The sequence below is a fragment of the Aethalodelphis obliquidens genome, unplaced genomic scaffold (assembly GCF_003676395.1).
Source record: "Aethalodelphis obliquidens isolate GAN/ISIS:26980383/991018 unplaced genomic scaffold, ASM367639v1 scaffold16, whole genome shotgun sequence".
Lineage (NCBI taxonomy): Eukaryota > Metazoa > Chordata > Mammalia > Artiodactyla > Delphinidae > Aethalodelphis > Aethalodelphis obliquidens.
In genome coordinates this window covers 9969087-9991622 of record NW_020837960.1, presented here as the reverse complement: position 1 = coordinate 9991622, position 22536 = coordinate 9969087, and the positions used below count along the sequence as shown (strand labels likewise).

At 38.7% G+C, this 22536-nt stretch overlaps 1 protein-coding gene across 3 annotated transcripts in view; it reads left to right on the top strand.

The window, feature by feature from the left end:
- Positions 1-22536, top strand: part of VWA8 (von Willebrand factor A domain containing 8) — a 359206-nt gene that overhangs the window by 46174 nt on the left and 290496 nt on the right. For all 3 annotated transcript variants that reach the window (XM_027116169.1, XM_027116168.1, XM_027116171.1), the window contains exon 5: positions 20247-20414. In XM_027116169.1, coding sequence (XP_026971970.1) covers positions 20247-20414 — 168 coding nt within the window. The remainder of the gene's footprint in view (positions 1-20246; positions 20415-22536) is intronic.

Sequence of the window (22536 nt, the reverse complement as noted above, 5' to 3'; positions counted from 1 at the left end):
TTCACACAATGCCAAATGTTCACTTTATTTCTAATTATAAATGGGAAAAAAATGTACTTTTACAGTGCTTGCTTCTTTTCGGGACCCAATGAGGATGAAATGAAGGAGATGGGATTTGAGTTGAGATAGTGGGCAGCTGAGGAGAGAGATTAGAACATGAGACCACAGCCTGTGTAGAGGAGAGGGGATAGGAATATATTTAAGTGACGATGAAAGAACTGGTTTTGTCTGGTCGAGCATGGATTTAAAAACATATTTTTTGAGTGGATTTTATACCTAGATGATGGTTGCAATGCAAAGTAAGGAAGAGAAAGGGATTTTTGTACGTTGATTATTTTAAAGACAGCTTAAAACTTTGCCTATTCAGAAATCTCAGAAATGGAGTTATTTCAGGTAACTAAGTTTATTGATTAGCTAAAGATTTATTTCTTGAAGCATAAAATAAATCATTTAGATGAAACTCTGATATTATATTCTCCTTGCCATTCTAAAAAGCATATTTTCAGATGATACCTATTTTACCATTTATAAAATATTGGAAGTGCTATGTAAATGTATGGTAGTATTTTATACTTTCATGTTTTCTTGGTGAATCCTACTTATTGTGATAAACATCAGCTATTTAGGATGCTGTAATGCACTGACACCTTCAGAGCCTGTGATGGAGATATAGGCGTGTTAGTCCTTTCTCTAAGTTGCTTCAGGCTATTTATGAGATTGTATCTGATTTTCACATTTTTTTCTTCTCTCTTATTTGGCAGTTAATATTCCTTACTGTTTGCTCATAATCGGATCCTATCAGTTCCTTGTTTAAATCCATGCAATCCCATCACACCCAGAATAAAATCCAGACCCTTTAACAAGGCCACCACACTCTACAGGACCCAACCTTGTCAACCTCATCTCCTTTCTTCTTTCCCTTGCTTTCTAGACTCCAGCTACAGTGACCTTCTTGTTCTTTTAAAAATAGACCAAGTGCTTTCCAGCCTCAGAGGCTTTGTACCTGATATTTCCTCTGCTTGGAATGACCTTCTCCCAGATCTGTACATTCCTGCCTCCTCATCATTCAGCTTATAAATTCTCATAACATTCTATAATCACCGATCACGCCCATGCCCTTTCCACATGAACCCTGCTGTCATATACATAATGTAATCTGAATTTACCTAATTATTTGTTTTCATGTTGATTGTCTGTCTTCCCCACTAAAATGTAACTATTTTGCTTATCTCTGGCACCTAAAAACTGTTTGGAATGTAACTGACACTTACATTTTATGACAGGTTTCTCCTTTGGTTAATCAACCTTGTTAAAATTTTAAGTAAATTAAGAATAAATAGGCTCTGGATGGGACCAGGGGGCTTTCCAATGGAAAATACATCTGTCCTTTTGACATCTATTTTGAGTCATCAGAATGAATAATTACCATCTGAATTCTAAATATTTGAAGTTACCAATTGATTACCAGCTACTCATGTTTGTTAGAGTGAAAGATCTTTATTTTATTTAGAAATTTCTTTTATTTAATATTCTTAACCGTTGACTTTGATGTCTGGGATCAAGGGAAAGGCAGTATCCATATAACCATCAGGTGAGGTTTCCTAATGTAGGTGGGTCAACCTAGATGAGAAATACCTGTGGCCATCTAGTGGGTGCTAAGGAGAAAAAGTTTGGGGTTTTCAGTGTGGTTGACATTGTATGCACATATGACTGATGTCCAAGTAATTTCTAATTGACATTTCAGCTGGAAACCTTGACAAAACTCCCAAATCCGAGTTGGGGGTCATGGCCATAGACTGCTTTTTTTCATGCAGGATTTTGGATAATTGATGATGAAATGAGAGGTTGAGCTCAATTACTACTCTTGAAGATCAGAATTAGGTTAATAATTCTGTAGTAGGGAATTTATATTTTCTTTCAAAATAATGTTTATTTCTTCTGATTAATAAAGTCATAAATGCTCATTTTATAGATAAATATGTGTGTGTATACACATATAGTATTTATTAATTAATAAATATTTATTGAAATGACTGCTGTGTGTCTAGGTACAGTGAACAGAAGAAACAAATTCCTCCCATCATAGAGCTTATGTTTTAGTGGGGGAAACAAAATAAACATAGTAAAGAAGGATAGTATAATAGAGCAAGTGATAAAGAGCATAGGGAAGAATATAAAAATTATTTATCTTCCCCTTCAAGACCAACAGTGTGAATATTTTCTGTATTTCTTTCTATGATGCCTATATTCATATCTATTTAATCAAGTATAGTAATCTTTACCAAAATGGTATACCATGCATATAAAGTTTTACAGTCTGCTTTTTTTAAAACATGATATTTTTTTAGGAGCATTTTCCTGTGATATTAGATATTCCTCAAAAATATGACTTTTAGTGTCTGTACAGTATTTCATCAAATAGATGTGACATTATGTATTTAATATTCCCATTTTATCTACCTTCCCATGTTGTTGGCCATTCAGGTTCCTTCTAAGTTTTCACTGTTATAAATAACTCTTTGGTGAATATCTCTGTACTTAGATCTTGTTATTACCTTGGATGAGTTTTTTAGACTTGAATGCTGGAAATATAATCAAAGGGTCTAGACATATTCAAGAGTTTCGATATACATATATCGCCAAATTGCTTTCCAGAAAGGGTGTTCCAACTCGTACTCTCATCAGTGTGCACTGAGTGATTGCCTCATGGATTCTTGTCAATATTGAGCATTTCCATATATGTACTTTGCCAAACCGATAGAATTTAATTTGCTTTAAAAAGTACTAACCAGGTTGAATCATTATTATGTTTATTGACTATTGCTTCTGTAAGATGTCAATGAACTGAGTGGATATAGAAAAGGAGAGAGATACTGATGAAATAAATAAGTTACCATCTGTCAAGAAAATGTTGACATATACCCCATGTTTGTCTATGTAAATATTTACTGTAACTTATCCACTTGTTAATGTGAAGGTAACTTAAATATTTTTTATGCAATTGTTTTGCTAAATAGATTATAGGAACTTTTTGAAAAGAAAAATAGGTTAAAGAACAGAAATATGAAAATGTATATGACATATTATGACACTTATGGAGAAATAAGGAGATTAAGATTTTTTGCTACCATATTAACTTTCATTTGTCTTTGAAGGTAAAATAACCGAAGAAAAGTCTAAATTGTTGATATTCTAACCCTTTAAAAATCTATTACTCTAATTTTTTTCCTTACCTTACTTGTTGACATTTTTATCATTAATTCTGTTTATTGTCCTGTGAGCCAAAGAGTCCTGTGTCCAAAGAGCCAGAGAGGAAGACTTTTAAGTCATTATACATTGCTTGCATTTCTCAAATATAAGCTGTTACAAATTAGCTAAGCTACAAATAAATTGTGATTAAGTTTTTATGTCTGGCTGACAGGAGACATTCTATATAGCATTAATTTGGGGAGTAGAAAGCCAGGATGGGGAACTTCAAATGATTTTTTTCAACTTTTCTAAACCAGTAACTCTTTTCACACTAGAATCTTGTTAATTTGTTTGACATAATAATGTCAAGTTCCTTAATATACAATATACATATTTAATATTACATATAAAATGCACTTTAAACAATTACATAATATTTTAATGTATTCTCTGTTTCGGATAATTTTTTTTTTTTTGCAGTACGCGGGCCTCTCACTGTTGTGGCCTCTCCCGTTGTGGAGCACAGGCTCCGGACGCGCAGGCTCAGCGGCCATGGCTCACGGGCCCAGCCGCTCCGCGGCATGTGGGATCTTCCCGGACCGGGTCACGAACCCGTGTCCCCTGCATCGGCAGGCGGACTCGCAACCACTGCACCACCAGGGAAGCCCTCGGATAATTCTTGATTCTCTTTTATTGGTAGAAAAATAAGGATTAACTTTTTTTTAACATGCTGCTTAAATGTTACAAGTCACTAAAAGTGACTCTTAATATATTGAATAACAGTGCTATTGATCAGAAGATGAGAGTTTTATCTTGTATAAGTGCCGTTTACTTATTTTAGCAAATAGGGAAAAACATTGACTTGTTTTTTGAGAATGATTGATTTCTAGTACCTGCACCAAATCCCTTGCAACCGTATTGTTATAATATGTCCCAGTTGTCACTAGGACAGTTGGAAAAGGTCTCTCTATGTTTACTCTGGCCTCTGTATTAGTCAGAACTCAGGCCGTGGCTCCTTACCATGTTGCCATCTTGCTCAGGCCAACTCTTATCTACTCATATGTTAAATGTTTGACAGACTTATATAATTCATTTAAAAAGAATCAAGGGAGATTAAAAAAAATAACTTTCATTGAGGGGACCTCTGTTGTGCTAGGTGCTTTATATGACTGCATTTAATCCTCAAAACATCCTTAGGATGGAGGTGACTTCCACATCTTATAGGTGAAATAAGAGTCTTTAGGGGGCTATGGTCATACAACTGATAAATAGCAGTGGTAAGATTTGAACCAGGATCTGTCCAGTTCCAAAGTGTAGCTTCTTTCTGTCATATGCTACTTCCTTGAAAGAGCAGTGATGATGATGATGATGATGATGATGATAATGACAACTACTACAAGGATAATAGTATTTGTAATAATAACAGGCAAGTGGTTTTCTTTTTAAGGTTTACTGTGTGCCAGAGGTTATCTTATTTAATCTTTACCATAATCTATGAGATAAGCACCATTACTAGAAAGAAATGGAGGCTTAGAGAGGAAAGTGACTTATCTAAGTCACCCATAGCAGGTGATAGAGCAACCAAAAATCAATCTGATCCTATTCTGATATTTCAAAATAAAGAACTTGAAATATATATTTTTTTCATTTTTCTTTGGCTTCTTCAATGCTGTTACACTGTAACCATTTTGAGTATTTGAAGTTCTTTGGAATCTATTTTCATTAGATCATGACTGTATTAATAATAATTTATATTTTAATAGGTTTTACAGCTTTAAATATTTTTCTAGTACTGTGTTGATTCATGAATAGTGGCATTTTACAGTACCCCTTGAGGATATTCTCATTTAGTAAACGAGGACACAGACCTCCAGATGAATTGTTTGCCTAAGGTCTTTTATCAAATCAGAAGCAAATCTAGAACAGGGCTTAGACAGTTTATGATTTTAGGTCATGCAGCTGCTTTTATCTTGAACTACTTTGTATCCATGTGTTAGGTGGTTAAAGCTGCTATATGGGGTGCTTTGTCCAGAAGGATCTTTCTGCATTTTTTCTGATTTCTATTTGAGAAATTAGGTCTCTGGAAGTTCTATAGCTTGAAGGGCAGGAAATGAGCCTTATGGTTGATCTAATTTCTACATTAAGGAATGATCACCAGTATTCATTCCACATAAAATATATATGCACTGCTCCCTTCTTTCTTTTTAAATTTCACAAGAAAGGTTACACCACATTATTTTATTTAAAAATCTGTATAGAAAAGTTTTGAAATATGTAGGCTACATCTCTCATGCTGACAGTTAAACTTGTCAGTTCTGTTTTCATATCAAGTGTGGGCATAGATAAGTATTCTTCATAAAAAAATTCTTTCTAAACTTACATAACAGCGTCTTTTAACTGAATGGTTACATTTTCATTCCATAAACACTAAAAGCCTGCTGTGAGCCAGTTTTGCACCAATATGACATAAAAAAACAGGGTTCTCACTCCTTGAAGACCTAAGAATCCTGCTGGGAAGATTAAACAGGTATATGAGAGAACTAGGAAAACTTCAGTGTTGTGTTTCCACACTTTAAGTGCTGAGCAGACAGAGGGCAAAGGGGGCATTAATGCAAGGAGGTTAAGATGCTTGGACCTCTGTTGGGCCCAAAACTTGTAACCATTTTTTCTCTCCAGCATCTCCTGTTAAGTCTGAGATTTATAGTCTGGTGCAATATGTTGCTGATATATTAAAGTACTTAATGGATTTGCTATTCAGTTTTTAATATCCTTCTTTACAAATATGATCAGACTGCGTTAATAAAGTTTGACAGTACTGATTAAAGTATTTTAATCATTTTATAGACTATTTTAAGAAAGAATCAGGAAGCAAAGAGATCCTAAAATAGTAACGTTTTCTCCTTTTAGCCAATAATTTTGCTTACATTTAAAATTTTTAATTTGCATATGCTCTGGGTATATAACTACATAACCAAAGGGCAAGTTGGGAGGAAAGTTAAAAATCTTGGGTGATCTTTTGCACGTCGATTTTCTTTCATTTTTTTCTAAAAAATTATAGCACTCTTATAAGTTTATAATCCTCTTTTCATATTCTTATCTTTGAATCCAATTGCACTATAAAGCATCCATCCTCACTGCCAATTAAATGTTGTAAAAAATAAATAAATAATTTAACATTGAATTAATAAGAAAAAAGTTTGGATTTTTTGAAATTAAATTTTTTTTTTTTATTGAAGTAGAGTTGATTTACAGTGCTGTGCCAATCTCTGCTGTACAGCAAAGTGACTCAGTTATACAGATACAGACATTCTTTTTTTATACTCTTTTCCATTATAGTTTATCACAGGATATTGAGTATAGTTCCCTGGACTATACAGTAGGACTTTTTTATTTATGGGAGGATTTATTTATTTTTTTTAATTTTTAAAAATTATTTATTTATTTATTTAATTTTTGGCTGCATTGGGTCTTTGTTGCTGCATGTGGGCTTTCTCTAGTTGTGGCGAGCTGGGGCTACTCTTTGTTGCAGTGCACAGGCTTCTCATTGCGGTGGCTTCTCTTGTTGCAGAGCATGGACTCTAGGCATGTGGGCTTCAGTAGTTGCAGCACGCGGGCCCTAGAGTGCGCAGGCTTCAGTAGTTGTGGCTCACAGGCTCTAGAGGGCAGGCTCAGTAGTTGTAGTGCACGGGCTTAGTTGCTCCACAGCGTGTGGAATGTTCCTGGGTCAGGGATCGAACCGGTGTCCCCTGCATTGGCAGGTGGATTCTTAACCACTGTGCCACCAGGGAAGTCCCAGTGGGAGGATTTTTTAAATTATTCTTAATAAAGTTGCGGTAAACCACGTAATCATGTATCTTGCTGCTGAATAGATGTTATAGATGGCATGATTCAGTCCCTCTTTTCCAGCAGGTAAAATTTCATCACCTTAAGGACGACTGAGGACTAGACATATTGAGATATGGTGCCTGTTCCAATTAGCTCTTTTAATAAAGAAGCAGGAAGTAATGAAGGCTCCCATTGGAACGGTGGCAGTGAGAATGAAGAGAGTTCATGGATGCATGAGATATTTAGAGGTTACACTTACATTGTTTGAGGAATCAGAAGTAATGAATACCGGATGGCAGGAGAATCAGTGAAACTTTAATTGAAATAGACATTAGGAGGAGGGCCTGGTTTAGGGAAGAAGTCATGAGCTCGATTTGATTAAGCATGTTGAGTTTGAACAGTCCTTATGGAGGTATTTTTAAAAAGTATTTGGAAATGTGAGCCTGGAGCTCAGGAGAAAGGCTAGGGTCACACAGTCTATTCCTCAAGAATAATGAAATAAAGAAAATGGAAAAGTCTTATCTATTGTTGTTGTTATACTTAACATAGCAGGTAACAGAGCGCCTGCCATGTAATTAATACTCAATGAATGAATAAGAATTTGTGGGTGTAGGTTTGATCTTTGCCAGTGGAATAACCAATGAGAAAAGGGGGGGGGAGGTTAAGAATAAAATCTTGGGAAATACTTGCCTTTTAGAGGACAGGAGGCAGAGGGAGGGCTGGGGAAAGCCAAGGGGAAACCAACCCGGTAAATGTTCATAGAAGATAAAGCACAAGAGAGGATCAATGGAAGAGGATTGAAGGACAGGAGAACACAAAGATCAAGAAAAAGCTTGATTTTTGGCAGTTTTATTTTTGGTACTTTCAAGTGAGCAATTTCAGTAAAATAAGGGCGATGGATGCTTATTAGAGGCAGTTAGTATGTGGACTATTTTCAAGAGGCTTGAAAATAAAGGAGAGGAAAATGGGAGCATATTAAGAGGTATCAGAAGACTGTAGATTTTCTTAAAGTAGAGACATGTATGTAGAAGAAAAGGAATCTGAAAATCCAAATAAGATCTGGTATAGTTGACGGAAGATTTTGGAGGAGGTGAGAGGGAATGCCATAAGCTCAGAGTACAGAGAGCTAGTCTTGGAAGGGTAGCAGTGATACTTTGTCAAAGACAAAGTTCCTCCTCATCATCATTTGAATATGCTCAAGTCTTCGCATCATTAAAAAAAATGACTGCTGCTACATTGTCCCCAGCTCCATCTCCCTTTCTATCAACAGGTCCCTCCCTTCTTCTCTTCATGGCCAGTTATTTTGTAGAATGTTGCTCGGTATGGGTTTGTCTCGTGTTTCCTCATGATTTGGTTAAGATCATGCATTTTTTTTTTTTTAGCAATAATGTGAAATTGATACATTTCATTGCTGTATGTTAACTGATCACTTGGTTAAGGTGGTATCTACCAGGTTCCTTCACTGCCGTTTTATTTTTTCCCTTTGTCGCTTATAAATATCTTGCTGGGGGAGATTTTCTTGAGTCTTTGCAAATATCCTGTTTCTCATCATACTCTTCTTTTTTTTTTTTTACCTGATACGCGGGCCTCTCACTGTTGTGGCCTCTCCCGTTGTGGAGCACAGGCTCCGGACGTGCAGGCTCAGCGGCCATGGCTCACGGGCCCAGCTGCTCCGTGGCATGTGGGATCTTCCCGGAACGGGGCACAAACCCGTGTCCCCTGCATCAGCAGGCGGACTCTCAACCACCGTGCCACCAGGGAAGCCCTTTCATCATACTCTTACCCACTAATTTTACCATCCATTGATGATTGTTGCTTCCAACAGTTATTACTATGGTGTGTGCCAAATAGTGACTTTCTATTTCTATCTGTCATTCAGAGTAGAGGTTCTTAACTTGAGGTCTCTATTGTAGACATATACCTGTGTGCATTTTACTCTGGAGAAGAGGTGCAGCATTTATTTATCAGGTTTTCAAGAGGTCTTTTTCTATCCATCACTCCTTTTCAACTATATGATCACAGCACCTAATTCCATTAAGGTAGATGAAAGGAATCCTTTGTGTATTTGACTTCTGCTTCTGATCTCTCTCTGTAGCTTATTCCAGATTCCTCTGGAAAGGTGCAATGCATAATTGACCAAGGTCTCCTGGAGTAAATAAAAGCAGATGCAGTGTCTGTTGTTGTGCTATGTGGTCAAGATTTTGTCTTTCCTGGCCCACAGTTGGGAAACCACTAAATTTTGATATACATATCTCTAGTTTCATCTCAGAGAACATGTATTTTCATCTCTATGAAATGTTTAAAAATTAAATACAGGGCTTCCCTGGTGGCGCAGTGGTTGAGAGTCTGCCTGCCGATGCAGGGGACACGGGTTCGTGCCCTGGTCCGGGAAGATCCCACATGCCACGGAGCGGCTAGGCCCATGAGCCATGGCCGCTGAGCCTGCGTGTCTGGAGCCTGTGCTCCTCAACGGGAGAGGCCACAACAGTGAGAGGCCCGCATACCGCAAAAAAAAAAAAAAAAAAAAAAGTTAAATACAATATTTAGTCTGTTCTATAACTAAGATTGATAAAAATTTTTAGTTTTTTAAATATAATATTGCCACAAGTTGTGATAACTTAGTTTTTTTTCTTTTTTTTTTTAAATTGAGATATAGCTGAGTTTCTTTTTATTATGAGCTGTGTTTTCTTGGAGTAAATAGATTCTTGTGAAAGAAAGCTTAATTGAGACCTTATTTGAAACATGAATTTTTATAAGAAGTAGTTTATGTTTTATTTTTAATGTTCTGGAAGCCATTTCTATAAATTTGTCCTTTTCTCAACTAGCAAAAATGAGATTCTTATTTTTTTTGTTCTTTAGGAGATACTAAGTCACTTCTATCCATGCATTTAAAAAAATAAAGCTGCTACCACAAGATAGTCAGTTTTGTAGGTTTATTCATGAATTGATCTTATTTTTAAAATAGGATGATCATCTTGAGTCCAATTGTGGTTTTCATAAAAGTTTATTTTTTTATGATAGTACATAGACACTTGAAATGAATTCTGCAATATAGTGCAAAATTCAACAGCTTATTAAAAGGAGGCTTGATTAAGCAATGCCTGTGTTTTTTGCACAGTTGGAAAGTCAGTGCTTTGCTATTTGAGAAATTTCTTTGTATATTTAGTCTCTAAAAAAAAATAGAGATAGTCTTTTTCCTCCCTTCAGATATTCAGATTGTTTGGGGGTGAATTACTATAGGGAAAATTAAATTTTAAGCAAAGGTGTCAGTATAAAACAGACGTATTTTTCTAGTAAAGCAGTATGGTATATATAAGCATGGGGGAAATCTCAACCAGTTCACTGTTATAAAAATACCACGTGTGTGGCAACTAATATCAGGAAATGTATTGGAATGATAAATGCCATACTGTGGTAGACATATATGTTAAGTTAAGGAGCTTGGACTTAGAAGGGAGGAGATCTGAGACTTAAGGAGGGCCTGAATTAGAGGAGTGGTAGAAGGAATGAGTTCCAGAAATATTAAAGAAGTCCAATCAGCAGGACATGGTGATAAATTGAATGTAGGAGATGAGATAGGAATCGAGGAACTGGCATGGGTGTATGGTGCTCCCACCTTAAACAGAAAGGTAAGAGAAAGAGGAGGTTTGGGGGGAAATCTGATGTGTTCAGTGTTGTACAAGAGAGCCTGAGGTGTTTCTAGAGTCTGGTTGGAGGCATCCATGTGACAGGACTATGTGGTGGGGCTCGCGGGGAGCCTGAGGCTGAGAGTCGTTAGATAACAGTGGTGGTTGCAACTATGTGATTAAGTATGATTACTCAGGCCAGACCTTACAGAATAAGAGTTTGGGGTTAAAGATGTAGTTCTGGCACCACCTACATGGAATGGGCAAGCAGAAAAGAAAGTTTTTTTTTAAGAGAATACAGTGCCATAAAGACCAAAAGAGGAGACTTTTAAGGAGAGAGTGATAACATAAGTTTAACAGCTTTAATCCTAGTCATGTTGTTAAGTACACAGGAGAAATGTCATTGAGGTTTTCTTTTTTTTTTTTTTTTCAATATTTATCTATTTGGCTGCACCAGCTCTTAGTTGCAGCACATGGGATCTTCATTGCCACATGCGGGATCTTTTAGTTGCAGCATGCGGGATCTTTAATTGTGGTATGCGGGATCTTTAATTGTGGTATGCGGGATCTTTAGTTGCGGCATGCGGGATCTAGTTCCCTGACCAGGGATCGAACCCCGGGGCCCCTGCATTGGGAGCGTGGAGACTTAGCCACAGGACTACCAGGGAAGTCGCGAGATTTCCTTTTTTTTTTTTTAAAGCAGATTTTCAAGCATTTTGACCAAAAGGTAGATTTTTCTATTTTGTTCAGCATCTATCAGTTAAAGAAAGATTTTTTGCACATCTTTAGTACTTTTAAAAAAATTATATTTTTCCTGCTTCTTACCATTTGGGGCCTACTTTATTTCCTATTTTTCTCTATTTCTAATTTTCTTCAACTTGGAAGACTTATAGGACTATGGTTATGATCAACCTTCCGTAGGCCAATGTAAAACCTGACTCTTTTCTGTTTTGGTAAGTTGTTAATGTTGTCAGCATCGAACATGACACTAAATCTGAATCCATTTTGATGGTGACTCATTTAAAACATCACAGTCTTTTTTTCCTTTTTTAAAAATTTTTATTGGAGTATAGTTGCTTTACAATGTTGTGTTAGTTTCTACTGTACAGCAAAGTGAATCAACTATATGTATACATATATCACCATATCCCCTCCCTCTCGTGTCTCCCTCCCACCCTTCCTATCGCACCCCTCTAGGTGGTCACAAAGCACCGAGCTGATCTCCCTGTGCTATGCAGCTGCTTCCCACTAGCTATCTATTTTACGTTTGGTAGTGTATATATGTCAGTGCCACTCTTTCACTTTGTCCTAGCTTACCCTTATCCCTCCCTTTGTCCTCAAGTCCATTCTCTACGTCTGTGTCTTTATTCCTTTCCAGCCCCTAGGTTCTTCATAACCATTTTTTTTTTTTGGTTCCATGTATATGTGTTAGCATATGGTATTTGTTTTTCTCTTTCTGACTTATTTCACTCTGTATGACAGACTATAGGTCCATCCACCTCATCACTACAAATAACTCAATTTCGTTTCTTTTTATGGCTGAGTAATAGTCCATTGTATATATGTGCCACATCTTCTTTATCCATTAGTCTGTCGATGGACACTTAGGTTGCTTCCATGTCCTGGCTATGGTAAATGGAACTGCAGTGAACATTGTGGTACATGACTCTTTTTGAATTATGGTTTTCTCAGGGTATATGCCCAGTAGTGGGATTGCTGGGTCATATGATAGTTCTATTTTTAGTTTTTTAAGGAACCTCCATACTGTTTTCCATACTGGATATATCAATTTACATTCCCACAAACAGGGCAAGAGGGTTCCTATTCCTCCACACCGTCTGCAGCATTTATTGTTTGTAGATTTTTTGATGATGGCCATTCTGACTGTTGTGAGGTGATACCTCATTGTAGTTTTGATTTGCATTTCTCTAATGATTAGTGATGTTGAGCATTCTTTCATATGTTTGTTGGCAGTCTGTATTATCTTTTTTGGAGAAATGTCTATTAAGGTCTTATGCCCATTTTTGGATTGGGTTGTTTGTTTTATTGATATTGAGCTGCGTTAGCTGCTTGTAAATTTTGGAGACTAATCCTTTGTCAGTTGCTTCATTTGCAAATATTTTCTCCCATTCTGAGGGCTGTCTTTTGGTCTAGTTTATGGTTTCCTTTGTTATGCAAAACGTTTTAAGTTTCATTAGGTCCCATTTGTTTATTTTTGTTTTTATTTCCATTTCCCTAGGAGGTGGATCAAAAAGGATCTTGCTGTGATTTATGTCATAGAGTGTTCTGCCTATGTTTTCCACGAAGAGTTTGATAGTGTCTGGCCTTACATTTAGGTCTTTAATCCATTTTGAGTTTCTTTTTGTGTATGGTGTTAGAGAGTATTCTAATTCCATTCTTTTACATGTAGCTGTCCAGTTTTCCCAGCAGTACTTATTGAATAAGCTGTCTTTTCTCCATTGTATAGTCTTGCCTCCATTATCAAAGATAAGGTGACCGTATGTGTGTGGGTTCATCTCTGGGCTTTCTGTCCTGTTCCATTGACCTATATTTCTGTTTTTGTGCCAGTGCCATACTGTCTTGATTACTGTAGCTTTGTAGTATAGTCTGAAGTCCAGGAGTCTGATTGCTCCAGCTCTGTTTTTCTTTCTCAAGATTGCTTTGGCTATTTGGGGTCTTTTGTGTTTCCATACAAATTGTGCAATTTTTTGTTCTAGTTCTGTGAAAAATGCCATTGGTAGTTTGATAAGGATTGCACTGAATCTGTAGATTGCTTTGGGTAGTGTAGTCATTTTCACAGTGTTGATTCTTCCAATCCAAGAACATGGTATATCTCTCCATCTGTTTGTATCATCTTTAATTACTTTCATCAGTGTCTTATAGTTTTCTGCATACAAGTCTTTTGTCTCCTTAGGTAGGTTTATTCCTAGGTATTTTATTCTTTTTATTGCAGTGGTAAATTGGAGTGTTTTCTTGATTTCACTTTCAGATTTTTCATCATTAGTGTGTAGTAATGCAAGAAATTTCTGTGCATTAATTTTGTATCCTGCTACTTTACCAGATTCATTGATTAGCTGTAGTAGTTTTCTGGTAGGATCTTTAGGAATCTCTTTGTATAGTACCATGTCATCTGAAAACAGTGACAGCTTTACTTCTTCTTTTCCCATTTGGATTCCTTTTATTTCTTTTTCTTCTCTGATTGCTATGGCTAAAACATCCAAAACTATGTTGAACAATAATGGTGAGAGTGGGCAACCTTCTCTTGTTCCTGATCTTAGTGGAAATGGTTTCAGTTTTTCACCATTGAGAATGAAGCTGGCTGTGGGTTTGTCATATATGGCCTTTATTATGTTGAGGTAGGTAGCCTCTATGCCTACTTTCTGGAGGGTTTTTATCACAAATGGGTGGTGAATTTTGTCAAAAGCATTTTCTGCATCTGTTGAGATGATCATATGGTTTTTCTCCTTCAATTTGTTAATATGGTGTATCACATTGGTTGATTTGCAGATATTGAAGAATCCTTGCATTCCTGGGATTAACCCTACTTCATCATGGTGTATGATCCTTTTAATGTGCTGTTGGATTCTGTTTTCTAGTATTTTGTTGAGGATTTTTGCGTCTTTGTTTATCAGTGATATTGGCCCGTAGTTTTCTTTTCTTGTGACATCTTTGTCTGGTTTTGGTATCAGGGTGATGGTGGCCTTGTAGAATGTGTTTGGCAGTGTTCCTCCCTCTGCTATATTTTGGAAGAGTTTGAGCAGGATAGGTGTTAGCTCTTCTCTAAATGATTGGTAGAATTCTCCTGTGAAGCCATCTGGTCCTGGGCTTTTGTTTGTTGGAAGATTTTTAATCACAGTTTCAGTTTCAGTGCTTGTGATTGGTCTGTTTATATTGCCTATTTCTTCCTGGTTCCGTCTCAGATGGTTGTGCTTTTCTAAGAATTGGTCCATTTCTTCCAGGTTGTCCATTTTATTGGCATATAGTTGCTTGTAGTAATCTCTCATGATCCTTTGTATTTCTGCAGTGTCAGTTTTTACTTCTCCATTTTCATTTCTAATTTTGTTGATGTGAGTCTTGCTTTTTTTCTTGATGAGTCTGGCTAATTGTTGTTTATCTTCTCAAAGAACCAGCTTTTAGTTTTATCGATCTTTGCTATCATTTCCTTCATTTCTTTTTCATTTATTTCTGACGTGATCTTTATGATTTCTTTCCTTCTGTTAACTTTCTGGGTTTTTTTTTTGTTCTTTCTCGAATTGCTTTAGGTGTAAGGTGAGGTTGTTTATTTGAGATTTTTCTTGTGTCGAGCTATGCTTGTATTGCTATAAACTTCCCTCTTAGAACTGCTTTTGCTGCATCCCATAGGTTTTGGGTCGTCATGTTTTGTCATTTGTTTCTAGGTATTTTTTGATTTCCTCTTTGATTTCTTCAGTGATCTCTTGGTTATTTAGTAGTGTATTGTTTAACCTCCATGTGTTTGTAGTTTTTACAGATTTTTTCGTGTAATTGATGTCTAGTCTCATAGCGTTGTGGTCAGAAAGATACTTGATACAATTTCAATTTTCTTAAATTTACCAAGGCTTGATTTGTGACCCAAGATATGGTTTATCCTGGAGAATGTTCCATGAGCACTTGAGAAGAAAGTGTATTCTGTTGTTTTTAGATGGAATGTCCTATAAAAATCAATTAAGTCCATCTTATTTAATGTGTCATTTAAACCTTGTGTTTCCTTATTTATTTTCATTTTGGATGATCTGTCCATTGGTGAAAGTGGGATGTTAAAGTTCCCTACTAGGACTGTGTTACTGTCGATTTCCCCTTTTATGGCTGTTAGCATTTGTCTTATGAATTGAGCTGCTTCTGTGTTGGGTGTTTAAATATTCACAATTGTTATATCTTCTTCTTGGATTGATCCCTTGATCATTATGTAGTGTCCTCTCTGTCTCTTGTACTTGTTTTTATTTTAAAGTCTATTTTGTCTAATATGAGAATTGCTACTCCAGCTTTCTTTTGATTCCCATTTGTATGGAATATCTTTTTCCATCCCCTCACTTTCAGTCTGTATGTGTCCGTAGGTCTGAAGTGGGTCTGTTGTAGAGCATATATGCGGGTCTTGTTTTTGTATCCATTCAGCCAATCTCTGCCTTTTGGTTGGAGCATTTAGTCCATTTACATTTAAGGTAATTATCGATATGTATGTTCCTATTACCATTTTCTTAATTGTTTTGGGTTTGTTATTGTATGTCTTTTCCTTCTCTTGTGTTTCCTGCCTAGAGAAGTTCTTTTAGCATTTGTTGTTAAGCTGGTTTGGTGGTGCTGAAGTCTCTTAGTTTTTGCTTGTCTGGAAAGGTTTTAATTTCTTCATCGAATCTGAATGAGATTCTTGCTGGGTAGAGTAATCTTGGTTGTAGGTTTTTCCCTTTCATCACTTTAAATATGTCCTGCCACTCCCTTCTGGTTTGCAGAGTTTCTGCTGAAAGATCAGCTGTTAACCTTATGGGGTTTCCCCTGTATGTTATTTATTGCTTTTCCCTTGCTGCTTTTAATATTTTTTCATTGTATTTAATTTTTGATAGTTGGATTAACACGTGTCTTGGCATGTTTCTCCTTGGATTTATCCTGTATTGGCCTCTCTGTGCTTCCTCGACTTGATTGACTATTTCCTTTCCCATATTAGGAAAGTTTTCAACTATAATCCCTTCAAATATTTTCTCAGTCCCTTTCTTTTTCTCTTCTTCCTCTGGGACCCCTATACTTCATATGTTGGTGTGTTTAATGTTTTTTCCAGAGGTTTCTGAGACTCTCCTCAATTCTTTTCATTCTTTTTTCTTTATTCAGCTCTGTGGTAGTTATTTCCAATATTTTATCTTCCCAGTCCCTTATCTGGTCTTCTGCCTCAGTTATTCTGCTATTGATTCCTTCTAGAGAATTTTTCATTTCATTTGTTGTGCTGTTCATCATTGTTTGTTTGCTCTTTAGTTCTTCTAGGTCCTTGTTAAACATTTCTTGTATTTTCTCCATTCTATTTTCATGATTTTGGATCACCTTTATTATCATTACTGTGAATTCTTTTTCAGGTAGACTGCCTATTTCCTCTCCATTTATTTGGTCTGGTGGGTTTTTACTTTGCTCCTTCATCTGCTGCATATTTCTCTGTCTTCTCATTTTGCTTAACTTACTGTGTTTTGGGGTCTCTGTTTCGCAGGCTGCAGGTTTGTAGTTCCCGTTGTTTTTGGTGTCTGCCCCCAGTGAGTAAGGTTGGTTCAGTGGGTTGTGTAGGCTTCCTGGTGGAGGGGACTAGTGCCTGTGTTCTGGTGGATGAGGCTGGATCTTGTCTTTCTGGTGGGCAGGACCATGTCCGGTAGTGTGTTTTGGTGTGTGTGAACTTAGTATGATTTTAGGCAGCCTCTCTACTAATGGGTGGGGTTGTGTTCCTGTCTTGCTAGTTGTTTGGCATGTGGTGTCCAGCACTGGAGCGTGCTGGTTATTGAGTGGAGCTGGGTCTTAGCATTGAGACGGAGATCTCTGGGAGAACTCTCGCCAATTGATATTATGTGTGGCTGGGAGGTCTCTGGTGGTCCAATGTCCTGAACTTGGCTCTCCCACCTCAGTGGCTCAGGCCTGACACCAGGCCAGAGTACCAAGACCCTGTCAGCCACGCAGCTCAGAAGAAAAGAGAGAAAAAGAAGCAAGCAAGAAAGAAATAAAATAAAATAAATTTATTAAAGTAAAAATTTTTTTTAATTATTAAAACAAAAAAAAGAAGAGATCAACCAAACCAATAAACAAATCCACCAATGATAGCAAGCACTAAAACTAAGATAAACATAGAAATCATAAACTATTCAGTTGCATACAGCAAACCCCAAGTCTACACTTGCTCCCAAAGTCCACTTCCTCAATTTTGGGATGATTCATTGTCTGTTCAGGTAATCCACAGATGCAGGGTACATCAAGTTGATTGTGAAGATTTCATCCTCTGCTCCTGGGTCTGCACTGAGAAATTTCCCTTTCTCTTCTTGTTCGCATAGCTCCTGGGGTTCAGGTTTGGATTTGGCCCGCTTCTGCATGTAGGTTGCCCTGTGGTGTCTGTTGTTCGCCCAGACAGGAGGGGGTTAAAGGAGCGGCTGATTAGGGGGCTCTGCCTCACTCAAGGACGGGTATGGAATGCGGGGCCTGCCTGTGGTGGCAGAGCCCGGCATGACCTTGCAACAGCGTGCTGTGTGTTCTCTCTGGGTACTTGTCGCTGGATCACGGGACCCTGGCAGTGGCAGACTGCACAGACTCCTGGGAGGGGAGGTGTGGACGGTGACCTGTGCTTGCACACAGGATTCTTGGTGGCTGCAGCAGCAGTGTTAGCATTTCATGCCCGTCTCTGGTGTCCGCACGGATAGCTGTGGCTCGTGCCCTTCTCTGAAGCTCATTTAGGCAGTGTTCTGAATCCCCTCTTCTCACACACCCTGAAACAATGGTCTCTCGACTCTTAGGCAGCTCCAGAGTTTTTCCTGGACTCCCTCCCTGCTAGCTGTGGCATACTAGCCCCTTCAGGCTGTGTTCATGCAGCCAACCCCAGTCCTCTCCCTGGGATCCGACCTCCGAAGCCCGAGCCTCAGCTCCCAGCCCCGCCCACCCTGGCGGGTGAGCAGACAAGCCTCTTGGGCTGGTCAGTGCTGGTCGGCACCGATCCTCTGTGCGGGAATCTCTCCGCTTTGCCCTCCGCACCCCTGTTGCTGTGCTCTCCTCCGTGGCTCCGAAGCTTCCCCCCCGACCCATCCCCCGTCTCCGCCAGTGAAGGGGCTTCCTAGTGTGTAGAAACTTTTCCTCCTTCACAGCTCTCTCCCAGTGGTTCAGGTCCCGTCCCTATTCTTTTGTCTCTGTTTTTTCTCTTTTTCTTTTGCCCTACCCAGGTATGTGGGGAGTTTCTTGCCTTTTGGGAGGTCTGAGGTCTTCTGCCAGGATCCCACGTGGATTTTTTTTTTTTTTTTTTTTTTTTGCAGTACGCGGGCCTCTCACCGCTGTGGCCTCTCCTGCCGTGGAGCACAGGCTCTGGACACGCAGGCCCAGCGGTCATGGCCCACGGGCCCAGCTGCCCCGCAGCACGCGGGATCCTCCCGGACCGGGGCACGAACCTGTGTCCCCTGCATCGGCAGGTGGACTCCCAACCACTGTGCCACCAGGGAAGCCCCGTAGATGTATTTTTGATGTATTTGTGGGGAGAAAGATGATCTCCATATCTTACTCCTCTGCCATCCTGGAGGTCCTCTGACCCATATCTTCTTTATCCATTCCTCTGTTGATGGACATTTAGGTGGTTTCTATGTCCTGGCTATTATAAATAGTGCTGCCATGAACATTGGGGTCCATGTGTCTCTTTGAATTATAGTTTTCTCTAGGTATATGCCCAGCAGTGGGATTGCTGGGTCACATGGTAGTTCTATTTTTAATTTTTTAGGGAACCTCCATACTGTTCTCCATAATGGCTGTATCAATTTACATTTCCACCAACCGTGCAAGAGGATTTCCTTTTCTCCACACCCTCTCCAGCATTTATTGTTTGTAGATGTTGTGATGATATGGCCATTCTGACTGGTGTGAGGTGATATCTCATTGTAGTTTTGATTTGCATTTTTCTATTTAAAAAAAAGAAAAACAAATACCATATGATATCACTTATATGTAGAATCTAAAACAGCCAAACTCACGAAAACAGAGACTAGAATGGTGGTTACCAGGGACTAGGGAATGGGGGATGTGGGGACATGTTGGTCAAAGGGTACAAACTTCCAGTTATTGATGAATAAATTCTCGAGATCTAATGTACAGCATGGGGTTATAGTTAATAATAGGGTGTTATAATCAAATAACTTATAAATTTATACATCAATTATACCTCAGTAAAGCTGAAATTTAAAAAAAATTAAAAGTAAATAAATAAAATAAAACCTCACAGTCTGCACGTGTTCTCACCTAGTTTATCTGATCTTCACAAAAATCTTGATAGGACAGATTGTAATCTTCATTTCTCGTTTCTATCAATAGTTAAGTAATCTGCTTCCTTAATTGCATTACTGATCCAAAGATAGCTCTTAGTTTTCTGTTTCATTGGGGATATATCTAAAATGTTACAGCTGAAATGGGAAGTAGCCACATGGCACAGGGAGATCAGCTGGGTGCTTTGTGACCACCTAGAGGGGTGGGATAGGGAGGGTGGGAGGGAGACGCAAGAGGGAGGAGATATGGAGATATATGTATATGTATAGCTGATTCACTTTGTTGTACAGCAGAAGCTAACACACCATTGTAAAGCAGTTATACTCCAATACAGATGTTAAAAAATTTTTTTTAAAATAAAATTTACAGCTGAAAGGAGCCTTAGAGATCACCTCTTCTAATCACTTCATTTTACAAATGGGAAAGCAGGCCTAAAGAGAGAAAATTACTTGCTTAATATCGTATTGGCCGGAAAAGCAAAACTATGATCTAGAACCCAGCTTTCCTGACTCCCGGTCCCTATAATAAGAACCACAGTTTAATTTGCATTACAAGTAAAATCAGGCCATGCTCCCCTGTGTTTGATAGTCTCATATTTCTTTTGTTTCTTGGAAATAGTGTGCAGTTCGTGCAGCCACAGAAGGTAGAACTCTCATTTTGGAAGGCTTGGAGAAGGTGGAGAGGAATGTTCTTCCTGTTTTGAACAACTTGCTGGAAAATAGGGAGATGCAGCTTGAAGATGGACGCTTCCTGATGTCTGCTGAGCGTTACGACAAACTTCTCCAAGTAAGAAAAGAAAAATTTGACTGCTTTGTCTTAGCTGTTGAGCTGTGGGTTGGCCATTTGTTGTATAAGACATGATTGTGTCAGAACGCGGACACATGTTTAGGTGGTGCATATCTTGGACAACCGCCTGAAGTCAGTCATGCGTTTGCAGTTTCGTATGGCTCTTCTGTTTTCCACATCACGTTAGGAGACCTCCCAGATTTTTACTTCTGTTCGCCTATCTAACAGCTATTCTTTCTTTCTCTTTTTTCTCCTTTTAATTCTTCTTCCCTTTCTCCCTCCTTTTCCATCTTCTTTTTCCCTTCTCTTCTTTCTCTCAACAAGCCTTATAGCTTCTAGACTGTGCTGGGCACCAGGAAGACAAAGCTGAATAAAGTCCACTTGTTGGGTTCAAGAAGCTCAAAGCCCAGTAGATATTGACAGAAATGAGTAAAATATTTAAAGATACCCTGAAGGTCCCAGCTACCAGCATCGCCTGCCTGAGTTGTTTGTAAGAGCTTCGCAACTGGAACCCCTGCTTCCATCCTGGCTCCCCCAGGGCAGTTAGTGATCGCTTTAAACCACGAGGCAGAGCAGGTCGTTCCTCTGCTATAAACCTCTGATGCCTTCCTGCTCTACTCAGAATATAACCTAAAATCCTCACAATGGAATACAGGGTCTTGGGTGGTCTGGGCCATTACTGCCTCTTTGGCCTTATCTCCTTCTATTCTCCTTTTTCATTCCACTGCAGCTACTAGTATTCTTTTTATTGTACCATAAACTGCTGGATATGCATTATCCTATCTTATCAGTGCTTTGCATGGGCACTTTGCTCTTCTGGAATGGTTTTCTCCCAGATATCTGCCTGGCTCATTCCTCTATCCCTTTCAAGTCTTTGCTCAAATGTAATACAGGCATACCTTGTCACATTGCACTTCGCTCTAGTGTGCTTTGCAGATATGGCGTTATTTACGAATTGAAGGTTTGTGGCAACCCTGCATCAAGCAAATTGATGGGCGCCATTTTTCTAACAGCATTTGCTTACTTCATGTCTCTGTGTTGCATTTTGGTAATTGTAACAATATTTCAAACTTTTTCATTGTTATTATATTTGTTATGGTGATCAGTGATCACTGATCTTTGACGTTACTGTTGCAGTTGTTTGGGGGCTACTCGAACCACACCCAGGTAAGATGGTGAACTTCATCAATAAATGTGTGTTCTGACAGCTCCACTGATCAGCTGTTCGTTCCCCACTCTGTGTCCCTCTTCTTGGGCCTCCCTATTCCCTGAGACACAACAATATTGAAATTAGGGCAATTAATAATCCTACAGTGGCCTCTAAGTGTTCAAGTGAAAGGATAAGTCACTTGTCTCTCACTTTACATCAAAAGCTAGAAGTGGGGCTACCCTGGTGGCGCAGTGGTTGAGAGTCCGCCTGCTGATGCAGGGGACACGGGTTCGTGCCCCGGTCCGGGAAGATCCCACATGCCGCGGAGTGGCTGGGCCCGTGAGCCATGGCCGCTGGGCCTGCACGTCCGGAGCCTGTGCTCCACAACGGGAGAGGCCACAACAGTGAGAGGCCCGCGTACTGCAAAAACAAACAAACAAACAAACAAAACAAAAAAAAAGCTAGAAGTGATTAAGCTTAATGAGGAAGGCATGTTGAAAGCTGAGACAGGCCAAAAGCTTGGCCTCTTGCGCCAGTTAGCCAAGTTGTGAATGCAAAGGAAAAGTTCATGCAGGAAAGTAAAAGTGTTACTCCGTGAACACACAAATGGTAAGAAAGAGAAACAGCCTTATTGCTGAAGAAAATTTTAGGGGTCTGGATAGAAGATCACACCAGCCACAACATTCTCTTAAGCCAAAGCCTAATCCAGAGGAAGGTCCTAACTCTCTTCAATTCTTTGAAGGCTGAGAGAGGTGAGGAAACTGCAGAAGAAAAATTTGAAGTTAGCAGAGGTTGGTTCATGAGGTTTAAGGAAAGAAGCTGTGTCCATAACATAAAACTGCAAAGTGAAGCAGCAAGTGCTTATGTAGAAGCTGTAGCAAGTTATCCATAAGATTTAGCTGAGATGATTCATGGAGGTGGCTACACCAAACATCAGAGATTCTGTGTAGATGAAACAGCCTTTCATTGGAA